We start from the raw sequence: 22346 nt of genomic DNA, 5'->3' as shown, positions 1-22346 counted from the left end.
TCTCAGGAAATCATGTGGGAATACAAGTGAGTCAGACTGATGTAATTATAAGGAATAACCTTGAATTCTCAATAATTTATATTTGAAACAGGAAATTGTTCACAAACTTGAGCTATTAATAGTAGCAAATGATGTGGGACAACAATGGGCCTGACGCTGTGCCTGGGGAGGTGGACATGCGTGTGGGCACACAGACAAGCCCTGGAGGGGGCCCACAAAAAATGGATGGCAACCTTAAAGGTGCCAACAGTCTCTAATGACTGTTTCTGCGTAAACTCTGCTTAGTTAGAGTGACTAAATCTGTATGCTAAGGAGTGTGGCATAACTTTTGCAGGGTCAATGCAATGCAGGGGTTGGATTAGATGATCTAACCACATCTAACATCATGGGCCTGGTTAATTTACCACAATTCATTTCTGCTTTTGCTCTGCCACCCCCACAAATGCTTCCCTTTAGAAACAAAGTGTTTCTCTTTATTTATTTATTTTTTAAGACAAAGTCTCTTTTACTTACTTATTTATTTATTTATTTGGGCTACGTCGGACCCTAGTTGCAGCACACGAGATCTTCATTGCAGCTCACAGGTTCTTTCGTTGTGGCACTAGGGCTTCTCTCTAGTTGTGGTGCGCAGGCTCCAGAGCACGTGGGCTCTGCAGTTTGCGGCACGCAGTCTCTCTAGTTGAGGCGCACGGGCACAGTTGTTGCCACGCGTGGGCTTAGTTGCCCCTTGGCATGTGGGATCTTAGTTCCCTGACCAGGGATCGAACATGCATCCCCTGCATTGGAAGGCAGATTCTTTACCATTGGACCACCAGGGAAGTCCCAACCTTTGTGCATTGACCTAATCAGCAGAGGACGTGAATGAAACTTAAACAGGCACTCAAGGTCAAGTTTGGACTGCATGAGGGAATTCCCTGGTGGTCCAGTGGTTAGGACTTGGTGCTTTCACTCTTAGGGCCCAGGTTCGATCTCTGGTCAGGGAAATAAGATGCCACAAGCCGCAGGGAGCGGCCAAAAAAAAAAAAAAATTTGGACGAAATGGGCTTTGATCCATCTTCTTAAATTATCATATTTCCTCCTTAAGTTTGTTTCAAAGCTTTGCTGTGAAATAAATTTAGTGACAAGGCTGCTTCAAGGTTACCACGGGTATCTTTTTTTTTTTTTTTAAAACTTTCTTTTTTTAAATTGTATTTATTTATTTATGGCTGTGTTGGGTCTTCGTTTCTATGCGAGGGCTTTCTCTAGTTGCGGCAAGTGGGGGCCCCTCTTCATCGCGGTGCGCGGGCCTCTCACTATCGCGGCCTCTCTAGTTGCAGAGCACAGGCTCCAGACGCGCAGGCTCAGTAGTTGTGACTCACGGGCCTAGTTGCTCCGCGGCATGTGGGATCCTCCCAGACCAGGGCTCGAACCCGTGTCCCCTGCATTGGCAGGCAGACTCTCAACCACTGCGCCACCAGGGAAGCCCTACCACGGGTATCTTAGCTTGCTTCCTGAAGTTTGAGAGGCAACAAAGGGATTCTGACATTGGGCTGGCGACCGGTAGAGCCTCCTTCTTTCACCAGGGCCACTCCCTGTAAAGCTGCCTCAGGCCCCATTTCCTGCTTTTCCACACAGTGAAATGGAATCTTCTTACCCATAGGCATGGTCAGGACAAGTGGAGGGAAAGAGCCTGGGGCTTCTGGGCTGTGGTTTAGACCGTGGGAGTGACAAGAGGTACGTGGGACTGAGCCTGGGAAACCCCCAGCCCAAACCCCTTTGGGGGCAGGTGAATAGCTCTGTGATCCTGTTTGCTAAGAACCAATGGCAGGAAGTGTATCCAGAGACATAGGCAGGAAGGGGCTGCCCATCACCTAACAGGAAAGCGGCTCCCCCTTGACTCCAGTGGCTTGGGTCCTGGGGCAGGCCTGTCCAAGGCAGGGCTCTCCCTCCGCAGCGCTGGTTAAGCCCTGCATCACTGTCCGACCCCTGCTGTGTCGCCCTTACGTGTCTACGGCATGCCAGAGCAGTCAGTGTTGCGGCATGTCAGAACAACTTTGGACTTGTTATTTCATGAACTCCAAACTGAGGGCATGGTCAGGTTCAGAAAGAGGATAAAGGTAGGTATTATTTCTGGAACTCCTAATTGAAGGTGTAGCACAGTGTGACAGAAAGAAGAGTTGGGGAACCTGGGCATTAGGTCTAGTCATACTGCTAAGTACCAGTGTGATATTAGGAGGGCCACCGTGTCACTCTGGCCTTCTGTAAAAGGATACCAGACAAGATGATTTCTGAGGCTCTTCCAATTCTAAGATCCTGGGTTTAAATTGCAGCCAAAGTGACAGATAAAGAAAATTAAAACCAGAATTTGTGGCTCTAGGCCCAGAAAAGTATTTCCTTATTCTGACTTTTATCTTCACACGTCAGAACAGGTCATAAAGAGGAATAACGAATGAGAAATTATAGGTGTCTTCTAAGGGGTGTCTGAACTTGTCCTGCCGGTAAGAAAATTCTACCATCAAATGGCAGCATAATTTGTAGATGAGGTTCACAATGGAGAACTGTTCCCACTAGGTGCGCGCACGCGCGCACACACACACACACACTTTCAAGCTTTTATCAGTTAAAAATTATTTGATAGTATCAATACGGTAATGAATCTTTCATTAGTTTATTAACATAGGAAACAAAATGTATCTGCATATATAGAGTCACCACTGTGTTACTAACAGTCAAGTTCTATGGACTCACATCAGTGGACTTGGAAGATTTGGGAAATTAGCCTTAGTCCTCAACACATTCTGAGAACTCACTATTCAAGATTACTATTTCCCAACCATTCTGACTGCAGCGTTCTATCTAGTTAGCCCTTGTCTTACTTTTTCCCACTATTCCTGATCAGATGTCTGGTCCCTGAACTTGTCCAATGTCCCCTAATCTACCAAACTGGCTTCATCCATTCTCAGCCCAGGCTCGAAAACATGGCCCTCCACTGATCTCTTCCCTTGCTCTCCTCCAGATCTTGCCAGCAAACTCTAGTCTCAGCACTTCCACTGTTACCCCTGGAGGGCCGGGAGGTACTGGACAACCTCTTATAAATGAGCCCACTGGTATCCCACAGCCTCATGCACCCAGAGCTGAGTCTTGGTTCTGCCTGGCAACCTTTACCCATGTGCCCAAATGGCCCCTCATCCCTTAGAGAAGCTAGTGCCAATGTCTGTCACCCTGAAGTCCCCTGCCTCCCTCTTCTCACCTCACTCTCAACGCACTGCCTTGTCTCCTGCTGACGTCAGGCAGGAAATCTCTATGCTTTTTGCCTGCATTTGCACCCATCTTCTTTTCCTTCTGACGCACGGAGACGAGCTCCTCACCAGGTTTCTGGACTTCCACAATGCTTCCTGGCTGGGAAACCCTTGCTCAGGGGTTTTGCTCTCTGCCTTCTTCCTTCTTCACTGGCTCTTTTCTCTCAGCATCTAAACATGTTCGAACCTGTGTGTCCTTTTGAAAAACTCCGTTGCTGTCCTTGTTTTTGTTTTTTCCTTCCCCCAGCCAGGCTTGTGGGAGGAGTCGCTTACCTCTGACTTCACTTGCTGGTTTCCCATTCTCTCTAAACCCACTGTCATCTGGCTTGACGCCCACGGTTTCCCCAAACACATCAGTCCTGTTCTAGTTACCAAACTCTACGGGCATTTGGGGGGCCTTATCTCACTCAGCCAGTTACTGTTGACTTTGTTCTTGAAATTCTTCTTCCTTTATTTTCAAGACCTCTCACCGTTTGTTCTCCCACCTCACCATTCTCCTCCAAGGCAACGTCTGCTCCAACAAAGTAGAAACAATTGCAGTTCTCCCCTTGTGCTCCTTGTGTTAAGTATCTACCATTTTCTCTTTCTAGAACAACCTTCTCTTTCTAGCTAACTCCTGCTAACCTTTCAAGATACAACTCTGATATACCATGCCTTCAGGAAGGCCTCCAGGCTAGATGCAGTTTCCCTTTTTTGTGTACCCTTAGCATCCTTTGCAAACCTATACTTAGCACTAATGGCTGTAATTTTAATTTCCAGTTTATTGGTCTTGCTTTGTCATCTTATCTGTCAACCTCTTGACAACACTGTAGGCACAGAACCTGGCATGAAGTGGATGTTCAACAAAAATTGGTCAAATGGAATTGAATCCCAGCACATCAGAGAAGTCCTACACTGGAGAGACCCTTAATTATGCTTCTGCAAGCACTTGCCTTTATTTTGGGCATGGCAAATGACCTGCCCCTCTCTGTGACTACCTTCTCTCTTCCACTTACATACTCCAAAAGATGCAGAATCTTGATAGTTTACAGATGCTCAAAAAAGCTACCCTTTGTCCCTTCTCCCATGATGAATGCTCTGAGATGAACACACGGAGAGGGGTGGGTGGCTGCTGGTGGCAAGAAGATGATATTAAAAGCTAGTATAGACCTGATCATCGTACTTAAGGTCATATAAGACACACGCTCTGCAGCATCTCTGAGGGAGACCCTTATCAAACACCAGCCTGCAGGTGCCTCTGGAGCAACGTAACAAAGAGCCCGTTCCAGTTCTTGGAGACTTGCCGTGCAGAGTCAGAAGAGACATCAGTGCACGCCTTTTCTTAAGGGTCTAGGAGCCAGAGGACGGGGTGAGCGCAGGGGAGAAGGGAACCAGCATGTATTGATGACATACAGAAGACGATCCGCCGCATGTTCACGTGCCTTAGACTATTTTATATTCACCAACCCGGACAGCAGGCATTCTTATCCCATGTTAGACTCTCACCATGGTTCACAAAACCCTGTGGGATGGCCTGGCCCCCACCACCCTTTCCAAGTTCATCTCCTATCACCCTCCTTCTTCTTTTCCTATAACCACAGCAAAGGCCTCCTTGCTGGCCCTTGAGCCTTGCCAAGCTTGCTCCTGCTTTAGGGGCCTTGGAATTTGCTTTCCCAGGCTGTCATCAGGGCTCGCTCAAATCTCACCTCCTTCGAGAGGCCTTCCCTGGCCACCAGTCTAAAACAGCAGCCCCTTTATTCTCTAGTCCCTTATCCTATTGTATTGTTCTTCTTGGGACTTGTACCTGATCTTACATTATACATATGTGTGTACACATATATGTATATATGTTTCTGTGTATGTATGTATGTATACACACACACATACGCATGTGTCCTGTATTTTCAACTAGAAAGCAAGTATCTCTATCTTGTTCGCTGCTGTCCTGTTCACGGTCGTGCCGAGGACCTAGAAAGCACCTACCGCAAGGCAGGTACTACATAAATATTGAGCAATGCTTCTATTTCAGAAGAGAACACTGAGGCACCAACGAGTGTCATCAGACCTAAGTTCATCTCTCCCGGAGCTCTTGGAAGGGCAGGATTTTCTGAGCTGTGCCCTGTCTCGTCACTTCCTTGGGGCTTGATCCGGGAATAACAGCCTTTGCTGATCCTTTCGCACCCAGGTGGACTTGAGGCGCCAGTGGATTTCCCAGACGGTGGAAGAGGTGCAGAAAATTGTCCATCATCTGACGACAGAAATCAGCTACCAAGACATTCGATTTCAAGCCGTCCTTTACTCTGACACGCACAATGAGAACATTAAGGTATGTGGGTCACTTGGCTCTAAGTGCCCACCCAGCGAGCCAGGAAACAGGGGCGTGGTCTCAGCATGTGTCAGGCACTCGTACCACTAAGATTACTAACAAGATCTCTTAGTATTTACCACTTACACTCATTGCATAGATGTTACATTCCTACTTTACAGATGATAAAAATGGAGGCTTAAAAAAGTCAAATGACTTGATCAAGTCATATTAGGCACTAAAACCAGAACTCCACCTGTGCTTCTGATTCCAAAGCGTGTTCCACTGTACCAATTAAAGTTCAGTTAAGCACACATTCATTTATTAAGCACCCATTTAATAGATTGGGGACTGGGTACAGGGAACTCAAGGCATTGGTGGGAAAAGAGTTGAAAGTGATAGTGGATGGGCTACAGGTGGGGGAAGGAAGAAACTGGAAGAGGTGGCCCTTAGGAACTGCAGGAGCAGCCTGGCAACTCTGTCCCTGCTGAGGAATCCCACAGAGCTCTAAACCCCCAGGGCCCGTGTGTGACAACCAGCATTCATGCAACATTGTAGTGTGGGCAAAGCCAGTCTCACAGAAATGATCTCACCCAAACCTGCACACAACCTAGTGGAACAGACATTATGGTTTGCTCCCTTTTAGAGACGAGAGAAATGAGGCTCTGAATCATTCTGAATCTCTGTGTTCCTTTATCTTGATTTTTCTTGTGACACACAAGGACCTCTTTCATAGAAGTATTAAACTTATGTGTTCGCATGCCCAGCTCTCACACAAGACCGTAAGTTCCTTGCTCATAAGGATCATGTTTCTTGATTGCCCCCTTCCTAGCACCCAGCATGGTGTGTGGCCCATGGTAGACGCTCAACTTCTGTTGAATGAATGAAGAATCAAAAGAATTGGTACCTGAACGAAAGACCATTGCTAGTCCAGTACATTTCAAGTTTGGTGGGTACAAGGACCACCCACAAGATGCTGGAACTTGTGGATTTGGGGACAGAATCAGACTTTAAGAAATTTACTCCAGGATGAAAATTATAAAATTAGATTGGATCCTGGAATGTCAGAACATCATCTGCCCACCTCTACTACCTTGCCAACCTAAACAGGACAAATATAGACAAGTGACTAGGAATAGAAACATAACACCACTTTTCCTAGAGCTATATCTGGAGAAATTTCCTTCTGTGGTCGCACTTAGAATTCATAGCTTAAAGTATATATTGCATTTATATACACTGTATCCTGCATATTATATAAGTTTTGAAAATAGTTACAGTGGGGCATATAAAAATGCTTTTATTTTATCTTGGCCCAAATTCAATAAGCATTTATTAACCACCATTTTTGTGACTAATAACATGATAGTTGTGTTCTTGGATTCATATGAAAGTGGGTTCAAAAAATGTATAGATTTGGGGTTTTTTGTTTGTTTTTGTTTGTTTGTTTTGGCCACGCCACACAGCATGCAGGATCTTAGTTCCCCGAACAAGGATGGAACCCGTGCCCCCTGCAGTGGAAGCGCAGAGTCTTAACCACTGGACCACCAGGGAAGTCCTCCAAACTATATAGATTTTAAATGCCATAGTTTAGATCCCCCCTCCCTTGTTTTAATCCCACCACATTTCAATGGACACCAGAAGTCACGTGCACCCATCATCTAAACATCCATACTACTGTTCCATGAAAACGAGGCAGAATGAGTTATTGCTGATTTCGGTGTTCACCCCTGAATTCGCCACTGACTGGTCCCTGGGCAAAGGTTATTCAAATTCCACTGTCATAACTTTCCGTGGAAAGGAGGTGGTTCTTCCAGTGTATAGCTGAGTGATGGGGCAACATGCAGGGTGGAGTGGGCTGCTGTGTGATGTGATTAAAGGTCATTTCCCTTTGGTGGTACTGCACTGTGGACTAATTTGTTCTATCTCTTGGACTATTGGCCTGACCACTGCTTTCCCGGTTCCTGTAGAAACAGAGTAAGTAGATTCTTAGTGTTTACTTCTTCCCATTAAACTTAGAATCATCTCAATAGCTCACCTTGTCTCAACAAACAGGATTTCATGTCACCTGTGATTCTGTAAGGATTAGTCATTAACACTGTCTGTGGGTCATCAGTACAAGCAAATAGAAAGGGAGGCATTTTGCAGAATTCTTTCATGTCCTCTCCCATCTCTTCCCACCCTTAATTCATACCGGATCTTTCACCCATCCCGGGCCGGGTCATTGATTCTTGACTAAGAACCAGCTCAGGAGAGACAATGAACCATTGAACAAGCAATCGGAAGACCTAAAGTCAAGTTCTGGCTCTACCACTGACTGGCTGTGTGTCCCTGGGGAGACTTGGAGCCCCTCTGAGCCTCAGATTCCTCATCTGGGAAATGTTAGCAAAGCCTACCTCATGTGTAGCTGTGAACATGAGATAGGCTAATGCACAAGAATCGCAGTGCTTGGTAGGTGCAGAAAGCAGTGACTACTAGTTCCCCTCCCTGCTTTTTGTCCCCCTCCCCTCAAGCTTTAGGTGCCTCTAGAGTTCCGGGTCCACTTCACTCTTTTTCCTTGCAGATCCATGAAACCCAGGCCTCACTGAGTTAATTTCTTTGCCCGAAGCGTTACAATGGGCTAGTGGCACAACAGAGACGGAATCCTCTGCCAGCAGGCGGGCAGGTGGGCACAGTTCTGTCCTCCTTGTCACATTGCTAAGGGTTGAGTGGTTAACTGAGCGGCCTGGGTCAGCAGGGCGGCTCCCTGAGGGCTTGTCGCCTCCCGAGTCTATGAACTCACACTCCTTCTCCCTCCTTTCCTAACCCCAGGTTTTGGCCCCCACCCAGCTCCTCATCACAGTCCCCATGAGAGGCCTGGCCGGGTACAGGGAGGCCCGGCAGCAGCGCTGGCGCTACTACACCCTGCAGGGCGCCCGGCTGCCCTGCCCCCTGCGGGACCCAGAGGGCCTGCAGCAGTGGCTGGAGGTGGAGCAGTTTCTGAAGAGCCTGTGGCAGTGGCACGAGGCAGATGTGAACATTGACGGAGACATTGTGCCCGCCAAGGTCCTCCAGGTGTTCCGGAAACTGGTCGAAAACGCAATTGAAACCTGTCACCTGTCAGGTGAGCCGATCAGGAAATGTACAAGGAAAATGTCTGGCATTTCCATTTTGCTCTAAAAAAACCCCTCTGCTTGGGTGTTTCCTGAAGCTCACGCCCCTAGATTGAGGCTACAATCCTGTGCTTTTTACATCTGTCTAATCCCCATAATACGGATTAGCTCTTTTTTATGCTGTGACACACAGAATGGAATTCATACTCACAACACACTTCCGTGGCCTCAATAGATTACTGCCCTGGCGTAGATAAGACAGTCTTTGGGTTAGGCACCGTTTCCAAGATGTTAGCTTCAAAACCTGGGTACTTTCGCAAATTACTCATCAACCTCAGATCTTTGTTATTAGCACATTTCCACTACAACAGCCTCCGACTGACTGCAGTATTCCAGTGTGCTGGGACAGCACATCTGGGAACCACTGACATACCAAACTACAAAAAGCCAGAAGCCATAAGGAACTGATTATGTTTGACAACCCCAAAATCTTTTTTTTTTTCTTTTTTATTGAAGTATAGTTGAGTTACAATGTTGTGTTAGTTTCCAGTGTATTGAGTATAGTTCCCTGTGCTATACAGTAGGTCCTTGTTGGTTATCTATTTTATAAGTAATGTATATATGTTAATCCCAAACTCCTAATCTATCCCTCCCCACACCCCTTTCACCCTTGGTAACCATAAGTTTGTTTTCTATGTCTATGGGTCTATTTCTGTTTTGTAAATAAGTTCATTTATATCTTTTTTTTTTTTTTTAGATTCCACATATAAGTGATATATGTCCTTGGCTTACTTCACTTAGTATGATAATCTCTAGGTCCGTCCATGTTGCTGCAAATTATTCATTCTGTTTTATGGCTGAGCAATATTTCATTATATATATATATATATATATATATATATATACACACACACACACCACATCTTCTTTGTCTGTTCATCTGTTGATGGACACTTAGGTTGCCTCCATGCCTTGGCTATTGTAAATAGTGCTGCAATGAGCATTGGGGTGCATGAATCTTTTCGAATTATAATTTTCTCACAACCCCAAAATCCTAAGCTACTGTACAGTGTAGCATATGTGCACACCTGCCCACACACATGTTTCTGTTCACACAGAGTAAAAAGGTGAATTTCAAACCGGGAAAATGGCTAATTTCCTTAATTATAAAAGAGTATTTATAAACCAATAAGAAAAGCTATAAGCAGACCAATAGAAATACTGACCGAAAAGCACGACTCACAGAAAAAGAATGTAAATGGCTAGTAAAAATAAAAAATGTTCCATCTAACATACATTCCAAGAAATATACATTAAAACACCTCGTAGGCTGACATATAATCATGCTCAGTGCAGGAGTGAGTATGGTTAAATAGGCATTTTCATGCATTGTTCTTGGAAGTGTAAATTGGTACCTCCTTTTTCAAAGGGCAGCTAGTCCCTTTTTATTTTTGTTACGTGCTTACTTGGCAATTCAACAATTCCAGTTCTAAAGATACATTCCTGCAGATACACAGAGAAATATGCATGAGGATATCTACTGAATTGGCTTTGTAATAGTAAGTCATTAGAAATCATCTGATGGCTAACAAAGGGAAACTGACTTCATCATTTATGCTGCCTCTGCCTAGTGGACTATTACGCGGCCTTTAAAAAGCACGAGGTGTGTCGATGATGGACTGGAGCCCCACACCCCCTGTCTGCGCAACACCATTCCCACTCCGTGTGCATATCGGGGTGTGTTTCTCCGAGAAGACTTGTATTTGCTTTTTCCTGGTGCTCTCAGAAGTACCATCTCACCTAGATGATTTGGGAACGTAAACATCCAGGCCCTAAACACAGGATGGAGACCAACGCCTTTGAAATCCTAGGGAGGAGGGAAGCGCTTGGTTTTTGTTGTTGTTTGTATTAAATCGACTATCCAGAGCCCACGAGAAAATCTGTCTATTTCTCTTAGTTCATAATTTCCCTCAAGGTACAGCTTTTCCTGATTCCAGGCTTGTGAGGCTTACCACCTAGCATAAGCCCCAGCCTCAGCCCGTTAGACCTCCTCTCCTCCTCTCTGTGCAGTTTCTATACACAGAAGCTGTAAGTACCGAGGCTTAACGCCATGAGGGTATTTTGGCAATTCTCCCACTGAGTACTTTCCTGGGTAGGTGTTCTTGCTTCATTGCTAGTTTCAAATGATTCTCCTACTTTCTAGCAGTCTCATTACATACAAATAATGTTTTTAAACTTTTATATGTCTTATTGGCAGTGGGTTTGGGGATCTCCAATCCAACATATGACTTTAACAGAAATCCCTCCTTTTCATTTCCCTTTTAAAATACTTTGTTGACTTTTGCATTTGCATATATTTCTCATTGGTGGAGTAAATTGAAGTAAAAGATAAATTAGAATTAAAAAAAGAATGGGGTGTGTGTGGTGTATATATGCACACACAGAGTTATGAAAAATGCCCGTGCAACATAATTAAGTGAAAAACCAAATTGCTGAATAATATGCAACTCCACTTGTAAAGAAAGAAGAGGATTTGCATGTACTTTTGCTTGTCTAGACAGAATAGTTCTGAAAGATTCTGTAATGGAAATAGCTCGCGTTGAATGGATTGTTACCATGTAGAGGGTGCGTTCGTGGATTATTTCATTTAATACTCACAGCAACCCTGTTAGAGTGAGGATCATTTTTCTAACTGTTGTACAGACAAGAAAACTGAGATTTAGAGAGATTAAGTAACAGGCCAAAGGTCACACACCGAGTTGGCAGAGTAGGTGAAGCAGGGTGTGGGCCAGGCAGGCTGGGGCCAACATGTGCTCACCTCCTCACTCTGCGACACTGTTAATGGTGAAAGTGCATATAAGAGGTTCAAACTGGGCCAGGTTGATGAGGTACTTTCAGTAAATAATGCTGCAGTGCCAGACGTTGTCATGTTCCTGTCTGCGCAGCTCTGATGAGATGCAAACAATAAGCTCTTTATCACACCCCAGCCAAGGAGAGGAGTGTTTTCCTTTTGAACAGCCTAACACAATTAATAAATGAGTTTCTGTTTCCTTCTCTGAGCAAGGAAAAGCAAAATAACAGATCCCGATTCAAGACGGCTCATCCCTGTGTTCGACGAAGGCAAGCCAACAAACAAAACATTACTGTGTATCTGTTGAAAGAAAGGGGAACAAACTGGAAATGAATTCTAATGTATGAGCTGGAAAACCTTCCCTGATCCATTCCTTTTCTCTCCCTCTCTTTGCCTGGTTGGAAAAGACAGGGAGGGCTTCTTTCTGCTTACTTGACTATTCAAGCCAGCGGCTATGCCACACTTTGAAGTATTTTATGATTTCAAGGCTTATGATGATAAATCCATCTGAGGCTAGGCTGGTCAATGGGTGGTGGGAACAAATACCGTCTCTGAGACTGTGACTTAGTTAAGAGACAGGTTAAGCTGAACCCCACCAAAGGCAAATGAGTAAGTGAGGGGTCTGAGGCTGTCCTAAATGGGGTCGACATCTGGGTGGAATGGGGGGGTTATAGAAAAATGCTTGGATTTCATCTTACAGTAGCAAAAGCTACACCTTTTCCTTGTATTCTCTGTCTCTTTCAGTTGAGCTTTCTGGAAAGAGTCTATTAATTTTTTAGAAAAGAATGGGGAGGAGGATGAAAGAAAAAAGTAAACCCCACCAACAATGAGATTTTTCTAGCAATGTTCCTATCAGTATTTACTTAGCTAATTGTCTAGTGTTGACATAAACACGCTGCCCTGGTGTGCTACTGAAACTCTGAAAGTTGCCCCACCAGTTACAAGGAGCTGGTAGGAGCCACAGCTCACAAATTCCTTCTTTGAACCCTAGTATTGAGCCAAGCTTTGTCTTCCCATTGTCTGTCATTTACCACCAGGTAAGGTCAGCATGCTAATGGACCGCCCTGCAGTTCGAGTTGCCGTGGAAACCTCCACAGGTCGGGTGGAACTAGAGCTGACCCCCTCAGTGGAGATCCCCACCGCCTGGTCCAAGAAAGCCCGGTGGCCTTCGTGTCTGAAGCGCTGGCCTTCTGCAGAGAGAGTGCAGTGCATCAAGGTATTAGCCTGCAGGGTCCCGGCTCACCAGAGATGCTCTCACCTTAACCAACCACAGCATCACTAACCACCAACCAGCTTCGGAAGGAAAATTGAAATTTCACTAGATCCCCAGAACCTGCAGTGGCACCTGGGAATCTGTGGTAAATGCAGATTCCCAGGCCCTGCTCTGGCCCTAGGGAATGAGACTTGGTGGGCAGGGCCCAGCAATCTGTGTTCTCACAGGCCCTCCAGGTGATTCTGGGGCAGGCTCAAGTTGGAGAACCACTGCCCAGGAGAAAGTGGACGCAGCCTCCCCAGTTAATTGCCTGCGCGCAAGGGGCTCCCCTGAGGCTCCCCCCGTGTCCCCACGTGGGATGTGCTGCTCGCCCAGTGGCAGGTCCCCCCTCCTAGTGGACTGCTTCGGAGATAGCTTTCTCCTCCACCAGCATCATCCTTCTCGTTTCCCTCTGTTTTTCTCTTCCCACAGTCATTTGGGTTTAGCTTGTTGGCCTGTTCAAACTATCACTGGCAGCTGAGCTTCTTGCGGGCTGAACGGGTGCTGCTGGAGCAGCTGGACGAGGACGGGGGCTGCCGCAGGAAGTGTCTTCAGGCCATGAGGCAGATGAAGGAGGACGTCTGGTGTCCAGGGAAAAGACCTGTGATCACATCCTACCACCTTCAGGTGAGTGTGCCGCCCCGGCCTAGAGGGCCAGGGCAGCTGGGGCTGGGTAGGTCCCTCTGCGGCCTCTGCAGGGTCACCAGAGCCACTCACAACGGGGGTGTGTGTGATGAGTAGGAGGGGGCCTAGTGTCCATCTTTGCCATCTCACAAATTCGTACTCCTTATGGAGATATACAGCCCCAGCCGCGTGCATGTCCACAGCATCCCTGCCCAGGGTCCCTGTCCTCCACCTTCTTTCTTCCCTCTCCCAGTTTCCCTCTTCCCTTTCTTCCTTTCTCTCTTGCCTTCTCTCCCTTTCCCTCTCCCTTCCTTTTATTTCACTCAACAAACCAACACGAGCGCCCACTATGTGCCAGAAATCCGGCTGAGGTTCAGAAATGAATGACAGCATGCAGTCTCTGCCCCTGAGAAATCTACAGTCTGGTGAAATCTTGGGAGTTCCTCAAACCCGAGATGGATTCACATTTCCCCTCACGTTATGACTCATTCAGTCTCCATTCTAGCCCAAGTGCAGCCATTCATGCGCACACACATACACACTCACACACGCACTCTGTGCAGAGGAGAAAACCAGGAACTGTTGTGGTACCTGACAAACCTGGCAGCAAACCTGAACTTCTGGGTTGCAAATCACCAGGCAAGGACTTACCATTAGACAGCCATAAATGCATTCACTCACTCACTCAGCAAATGTTTATTGAGATCCCTGTGGGCCAGTCCCTTGCCCCCACACCTGCTGTGTGCTCTACACCTGGCGGTACAAGGTGAACAAACGCAGATGTGGTTCCTGCTCTCATGGAGCTTGTGGTCCAGCAGGGGAGACAGACGGTGGTCAATCAGTCTGCAGGTGTGCGTGGAATCGTGCCACGTGGGGGAATGCTGGGGTGGAGAGGAGCGTTGCTCTAGGAAGGCTCAGGGTAGCAGAACCTGACCTGGACCAGGGCATCAGGGGGTCCCCCCTGGGGAGACGGCCTTTGATCACACTCTCAGCTCCTTTCTCAAATTTCTGACCACCCATGGTGAACTGGATGCTCGGGTAATACTGCGTGCAGCACACTGTGGTGGGGGGAGGTATCAGACTCTTAGTAGCCCCAGCCCAGCTAGTATCCATCCTGGAGCTTCAGCCCTTCTCCCCAACCTTCTACACAGGTGAGCACATGTCCCTGGAGTGTGCGGTGCCTTTCTTGCATGCTCCTACCTGGGCCTCGTCTCGTCCAGTAGACAACCATTTCCCAGCCCTGTGTTACTCTTTCAGGCCTAACACAAGCTATTTAAGGGCAACTCATAGCGATCCCTTGGTATCTCTCCCAATGCTTTGTATGTAGTAGTTGCTCAGTAAATATTTGTTGATCATCTGAATGAATGACTTCACATTTTACTCCACTTTCCCCCCCAGCAAAATTGTTCATCTTTGTTTTGCTTTCTTATCTTTTCTGATAACCTGTTCTCCCTGACCCGCCCAAGAATCTGTTAACATCTCATTTGCACATACTGGGGCCTTTCTCTCCAGTTTCAACATTCTTAAAGTGTCCTCAAACCTGTCCCCCTAAAAACACACACCTGTTCTCCTGGATCGAGGACACGTACTTTCTGAAGCTAGTCTAATTCATTTCGGGGATTTAGCTTCTTTCTTACTTGCCTTACCACTGGCCACACTAGGAAAAGTCAGAGCTGAGAAGGAAACTCCAGGCGGTCTCATATCAAATCTCATACTCTTAACTAACCACTGACTTCACTGCTCCGCAATTAGGATGGATGAAAACACTTTAAGTACCGTGAGTATTTTAGAAAGATTGAATAGGGCCACCACGGGCCTCCCAGCCCTTGACTGCTCTCAAAACTGCATTCCATCCAGGACTTACTTGTATTCCAGTGGCTTCTAAGTCACCTAGAGGATTTCAGGGCAACTCCTTAAAGGCCCCCTGTTTTAGTCTTCCCTAACCCACCTACACGGCATAATAAAATTGTGCATTCTCAAGAACGAGCAGTTAAAAGGGGGTTATTTGTTGAGAAACCGAAACAGTACTGACTGCCTTTTCCCCTCGTCTTCCACCCTTGTCCAAGGGTAGAATTCTCTTACATGGAGACGTCGGGATGCATGTGGCTGCTGGTGTGGGTGTGAGATACCATCCTGGATGATGGCTTGCGTGTGCAGGATCCTTGCCAAGGCTTTAGTCTGGGGAAAGTGGAAGACACTGGGCTGCAAAACAGCATCAGGAAGGATGTGCCAATCATGGGCACCTCCTAGAAGGTCTTTACCTCCTCCCCAAAGAGGCTTCTCCCCCATAGCAATTTCATGTGAAGAAAGAGCTTATCTTTCATTGGCTTGTTTATTCCTAAACCTAAGCACAGAGGCTTGCTTATAATAGGCTTAACTGCTTCTGTTTGCTTAGGGAGATAAAAGCTTAACTACAAGAGGAATTAAAACATGTTTTTTATTAGGTTATCTTGACTAGCATGAAATTATCTCCAACTCATTTACTGAAAACAATGTACTCCAAATCAAAACACATTCAATGTCTTGCTGTGAACCTAAAACTGCTCTTCTACTTTTTAGGAAAGTCTATATTTTCAAAATACTCAACGTCTACACCCAAACGTTAATTATTTCACTCAGTCAATAAATGTCAATTGACTGCCTCCCGTGGGCCAGTCCCTCTGCTGAATGTAGTAACATCAGCGTGAATACAAATAGGTCTAGTCCTCTGCTCACATAGAGTTTGCCATCTAGTAGGGAATCACCTAAACACATAGCAAAACGACCACCACTGTCATCATTGCTGCATATGAGAAGTATGGGATAAAGAGAGTGCTTAATGGGTGTCATAGGGAAGTTTGATCTGATGGATGAGTTTCCTGGACAAGCTGGGGAAGGAAGTACGCTCCATGCGGAAGAAGTGGGTTGTGAAAGGCCCTGTGATAGAAGAGAGAATGAAACGAGGCCAGTGTGGCTAGAAGGAAAGAGCGAGGGAGAACACAGGGCGAGATGAGGCTGGAAAGGAAGGGAGGGACCAAACCTTGTCAACTAAACCATGCTAAGGATGGTATTTTTTAATTAACAAACAATGGGAAGACTTTGAAGTATTTTAGACAAGAAGAAACATAGACCGATTTATATTTCAAAGAGATCACGTTGGCTGCAGCGTGGATGATGACAGATAGGATGGTGACAAGAAGAGGTGCAGGCTGTGGCAGAGGTCCGGGCGAGACACGGTGGGAGAGGGTGATCTTATTGGGTGGATTGAAAAATACGCAGGCAGCAGGATTGGCAGGACTTGATTGGAGGTGGTGAGGGAGGGGAATGACTCCTAGGTTTGCGTCTTGCGTAACAGGCTGAATTAATAACCCTGGGAGCACACGAGGTATGTGGGGGAGGGCCAGGAGTTCAGTTTGGACATATGGACTGAGATAACTTTCAGATGGCCAAGAGATACCAGGTAAGGAGGTCAGAGGAGAAGTGTGAACTGGAGAAAAGAAACAGCAAGTTATCTATATTTATTGGGAGAAGAGGGCCTGGAATGGAGCCCCCAGAACTCCAGCATTAGGGCAGGTGGAGGGTGAGCGCTCCAAGGCGTAGCTGCACTGCTCAGAGAAACCCACTTGGAAGCCAAGTGAAGAATGGCTCGGGATTGAGGGTATGCATGAGAGAACCAGATTCCACTGAAAGGTCAGGTAGGGTGAGAGCTGGAAAGAGCCTGCTGGATTTAGCAAACATGGGGATCACTGGACCTTAAGGAGAGCAGCCTTTGAGGACTGATGGCGGAAGAATCCATATTGGAGTGGGTTAAGGCAGGACATCAGAGGAGAGGAAATGACAAATTATTAAGATGATTCTCTGCAGAAACCTGGATTTGCAGAGAGGTGAGAGTTAGGGCAGGAGGGAGTTGTGGCACTTGGGGAGCAGGAGAGCTTTGATAGATATAAAAGCCAATGAGGAAGAAGGAACTCAATCATTTACAGTTCCTGGAAGGGGAGATCCCAGCCCTGCAGAGGGATTTTCCCAGGCTAGGGGGATGCGGAGAGGAAGATACCAAATGAAGGAACGATGGCTGGTTTGCACGCACGAGGCATTTTCCCTGTAAAGGAGGCAAAGTCATCTGCCAGGTGTGGGGAAACATGAATTTTAGGAGAGTGGGGATCGTTGGAAATGCCAGTGGAGAGAGAATAAATTACCGAAGAGGCATAGGAGACCAGCAGGAGGAGGCTGAGAGCCCGTCCAAGGCTGGGGATCATAAATCCACGGCAGACCCAGCCTGCCCCTGGGGCTCCCGTCTCCTCCTTCCAAGGCCACGTGGGCTCAGGAACGTTCCTGAAGACACTCTCCTCCATAGACCGGGCCGATGTCTGACACCGCCTCTTCCTTCCACAGACAGTGCTCTTCTGGACTTGTGAGAAGTATCCCCACCCAAAGGACTGGCGGGTCTTCAGCAGGGCGTTCCTGCGCCTGGTAAGGAAGCTGCACAAGTGCGTGAGCCAGCACTTCCTGAAACACTACTTCGTGCGGAAGAGCAACCTCCTGCGGTACGCCAGTTCAGGCGAGCTGGGGGCCCTGGCCCAGAAGCTGGCCTTCTTCCTGCAGAACCCCCAGGTCAGCCTGCCCTGATGCTGCCCTGCGTGGGACGCTCTTGGACAGTTCACTCAAGCTTGACCTCACTCTCTGTGGATTGTTCCTCAGTCAGAGGCCAGCATCCTGCCCAGGAGAGAAGCAACGGACGGCAGAGGAAAATTCCATCAACCTAGCAGCACTTCAGGGGGGAAAACCTGTGCCCCAAGATGTCTGGTCCAGGCCTCCCTGCAGCCAAGCAAGCATTTCTGCCCCCACTAGCTACCTCTTTGGGAGACGGCTCTCATCAGGTTTCCCTGAGCCATAGTTTCCGAACCGATGACAGTTCTGAATTTATTTTCCCTTGCTCAGGCTCTGGTTGTCTGTCAGGGAAGATGTAGAGAGAACCCCCGGAAGGTCAGGCATCAGCCTGCTGCCCACGAGTGGTTCTCCAGCCCACTGACCACGGGCTCATTATGTTTCCATTTGTAAAATGGGACTGTTCATATGCCTCCCTCAGAGCAGGGCTGCGAGCCTACGGACTGTGCTGCTGCCCTTTCAAGGCGAAGGTGCTGGATCCACACAGAGTGTTCCTCGTTGGTTCAGTGGCTGCTGTTTGCATTCAGGATCAGTATCTACACCACTGATTAAATGATGACGTCTGATGGGTTCGCATGCCCGTGTGCCCTCCAGTTCTCCTAAACTGTGGATCTGCCTGCTTCCCTGGTGTTCTCTAAGAAGGCAGGAGTGGTTTTGATGACTAGCGCAGTCAAAGATGAGAGCGCAGCAACCCCAGTGACTGCCCTTCCTTGCTTCCCATGCCGTGGGTCAGGGATGAGACGTCCTTCTATTTATGGAATGAACTCGGTACTGTGACCTGCATGGAATGACTTTGGTGTCATTCACCTCTCAGTTCCTGCCTTTGCTCACTTAGCAGTTCACTTCCTCATTCATTGATAAATATATACGCATTAGGTACTGGGGATGCAGCAAGAGCAAGATGGGCAGGGACTCACCTGAGGCAGATGATGCCTAATGGTAAAGACAGGAAATGAACAACAGATAAACACATCTGATTATTACAAATTGTAGCAAGTGGCCTGAAGAAACAGAATATGGAAATAGAGCCACAGAGAGATCCTTGAAGGATGAAAATGCAAACAGCTGAAAGGGAAGAAAAGGGGGCCAAGGGCAGACTTAGAGGGGCTGGCATGAGCCAGATCGCTTGGCCTTGTAAACCCAGTAAGGAATTTGTATTTTACTCTAAAATCAGATGTGTGATGTTTGACCTCGCGAGAAGCAGAAGGGTATTATGATTTGATTTGCATTTTAAACGCCCATTCCGGCAACTGTGTAAAGGGGGTCTGGGGACCCACACGAGGATGGGGACACTGAAGGCCCTTGAGCCCACTCCTTTTGAATTTCACCGAGGTCCTCGAGGCCACACATCCTGTGACACACACACACCAGGAATTCTAGGCGTTCTCGGGAGAGCCGTAGTTTCTTCTGGCACCTACTTACGCTTCGCAATTCAAGGGAACCCTTTATTACTTAGAACATTTTCCCCAGATAAATAATTTCTGGAAGCAAGAATTGCTGATTCTTTTTAAAATAAAAGTCACGTATGAAAATGAAGACAATTATTTTTACAAAAATAGTGTAACCAAGCGGTGGGGTCCTCGGACCATCACATAGGAGATCATGGTTTTAAAATGTTGAACAAACTTACAATCAGTCTATAGTTTTTGAAAACATGAAAGCATGAACAAACCAATATTTTATTAAGTCATCAAAACCTGCATTCAAATTCTCATATTCTTGGATCCTGAGAAACATTTTTGAGAAGGTGGCAGTTATATATTTTTTAATGATGAAAACAACTGACACAAGGTTTAAAACAGCTGCACAGTCACGGAATGCCAAGTGAAAGTTGACTGTACCATTGATTTGAAATGTATGTATATGTATGGGAAGGAGTGGGACTGACATACTCCACAGTCTGATTCCAGTAGATTCTTCCCACCTTTCCCTATGGATTTGTAGTTTTTGAATGAAGTAGGGCTGTCTGCACATTCCTGGGTGTTCCTAACTGCTGGCCAGCAGAGAGCAGTGGGGGACTGCCTATGAAAAGAGCCAGCTTCCCACCCATGCACCGCAGAGCCCAGCAGGTGTCGCCCTCCTCAGCTCATAATTTACACCGGGCTTCTCCAAAAAGGGAACCAGGGACTGAGAACTTCAGCTGAGTTGTTGGCCTTTACTGCCGTTTTGGTCAAAAACTATAGTCTTTTTGATTAAACTCAGATTTAAAAAGGGAGTGTATGAGAGGACAGTTCATCTATTCTGTTTCCTGGGACAGATTGCACAGCTCTGAAAGTCTAATAATACAATAGTACTCCTTTATTCGGAAGCTTTTTTTCTTTAATTCTCCAAAAGCCTTTTTTCATGCATCTCCACTCTTCTCGGCCCCAGACTGTTCTTCAGTGGAATCGTTGGCATTCAGAGACTGCAACTGATCTGCTTGCATTCGCATCCCAGCTCTTACACGGTACCTGCGTGCCCTTGGCAAGTTGTTCAACCTCCCTAAATCTCCATTTCTTTATGGGCATTGTTATGGGCTGGATTGTGGCCCCCAGCCTCCAAATTCACATGTTGAAGCCCTAACTTCCAGTACCTCAGAATGTGACTGTATTTAGAGCTAAGGCCTTTAAAGAGGTGATGAAGTTAAAATGAGGCCGTTAGGGTTTGGGCCCTAATCCAATAGGACTGATCTTCTTAGAAGAAGAGGTAGAGAGACACCCTGGGCAAGGGTGCAAAGGAAAAAGGCCATCTGCAAACTGAGCAGAGGCCTCAGGAGAAACCAGCAAGGCTAGCACCTTGATCGTGGGCTTGCAGCCTCCAGAACTGTGAGAAAATAATTTTCTGTCGTTTAAGCCATGCTGTTTAAGTCTGTGGTATATTGTTATGGCGACCCTGGGAAATGAATACATCATAAGAGAATATATACCTCACTACTTTGATGGGGGGAATAAATAGAGCAATGGATGTACAAAACTCTTCATTTAGACATGGCATGGAGTAACTGTGGAATAAATGTGTAGCATTTTAGATGCCTACTCCTCATGTCCGTTTGTCCATTTGATAACTACCACCACCCCACAGATAAATTCTTCACAAAGAAATTAGAAACCATCAGAAGGAAAACATGCCCAAAATACACCACATATTCCATAAACCCATCTTTTCCTTTGTCACTCTTGTTGTAATAGAGGAATATCTCTCCTGATTTCTCCATGTGTGATGGGCTGGCCCCCCAGCTTCTCAGGGCCGTCTTCCCTGTAGCATCCTCCACACCCTACCCCAACCACCACCTGCCTCTCTTCCCCCCTTTCTATCCAGCTTCCCGAATTATTATACATGTGTCTCCACTTCCTTACCTCTTCACACTTTTCTAATTGTAAAAAAATCATACATGCGAGAGTCTAAACTGTTTCAAGAATTATAGTAAAACAAATACCAATATACTCACTGTCTAGGTGAAAAAAATAACATTTTGCCAATGCTTTAGAATTCTCCTAGGTGACCCTTCCGTTCCTTAGCCCCCTCTCTCCCTGAACATAGGTAATTGTGATCCCAAATTTTAGGTTAGTCATTCTGCTGCTTTTCTTTCATTCTACCACCTATCATATTTCATTGAACCTAAGCCCCCAACAATTGTGAGATGCATTATTATTTCATGTCTAAGAAAGAAAAAGTGCTGCTAAGGGTAATTACAAAACACCACTGATTATAAGATGCATCCTAATTTTAGAGGACGAGATGCATCCTAATTTTAGAGATTAAAAGGTGAAAAAGTAAATTTTAGAATCAACAAAATGTGACCTGCGGGACTTCCCTGGTGGCGTAGTGGTTAAGAATCTGCCTGCCAATGTAGGGGACATGGGTTGGAGCCCTGGTCCGGGAAGATCCCGCATGCCGCGGAGCAACTAAGCCCGTGTGCCACAACTACTGAGCCTGCACTCTAGAGCCCATGAGCCACAACTACTGAAGCCCGCATGCCACAATTAGTGAGCCCACATGCCACAACTACTGAAGCCCGTGCCCCTAGAACCCGTGCTCTGCAACAAGAGAAGCCACCACAATGAGAAGCCCACGCACCACAACAAAGAGTAGACCCCGCCCACTGCAACTTGAGAAAAGCCCATGCGCAGCAACAAAGACCCAAACACAGCCAAAAATAAATAAATTTATTAAAAGAAATACTGTTCTTGATAAAGATGCAGTCAGAAATCATTTTTTAAAACATGTGACCTGCGTACATCCCAATTGTCTATTTAGTTTTGCCTGTTTTTAAGCTTTATGTATATGCAACCATCCTGAACGAAGTTGTCTGATTTGCTTCTTATGTCCACAGTACACCTTT

General features: G+C 46.5%; 1 protein-coding gene across 5 annotated transcripts in view; it reads left to right on the top strand.

Annotated features, from left to right (window-relative positions):
• The window catches only part of MAB21L3 (mab-21 like 3), a 38917-nt gene that overhangs the window by 5545 nt on the left and 11026 nt on the right, over positions 1–22346 (top strand). For 4 of the 5 annotated variants that reach the window (XM_082833812.1, XM_082833809.1, XM_082833811.1 and 1 more), the window contains exons 3-7: positions 5443–5583; positions 8374–8665; positions 12543–12721; positions 13190–13384; positions 17753–20949. In XM_082833812.1, coding sequence (XP_082689938.1) covers positions 5443–5583; positions 8374–8665; positions 12543–12721; positions 13190–13384; positions 17753–17986 — 1041 coding nt within the window. In that variant the 3' untranslated portion in view covers positions 17987–20949. Of the gene's footprint in view, positions 1–5442; positions 5584–8373; positions 8666–12542; positions 12722–13189; positions 13385–17752; positions 20950–22346 lie in introns of those variants that run through there. The other variant, XM_082833813.1, reaches the window with a different exon arrangement.

The sequence above is a fragment of the Leucopleurus acutus genome (assembly GCF_964270905.1).
Source record: "Leucopleurus acutus genome assembly, chromosome: 2".
NCBI classification, from domain to species: Eukaryota; Metazoa; Chordata; class Mammalia; order Artiodactyla; family Delphinidae; genus Leucopleurus; species Leucopleurus acutus.
The sequence above is the reverse complement of the archived record's forward strand: the minus strand, read 5'-3'. Positions and strand labels throughout refer to the sequence as shown.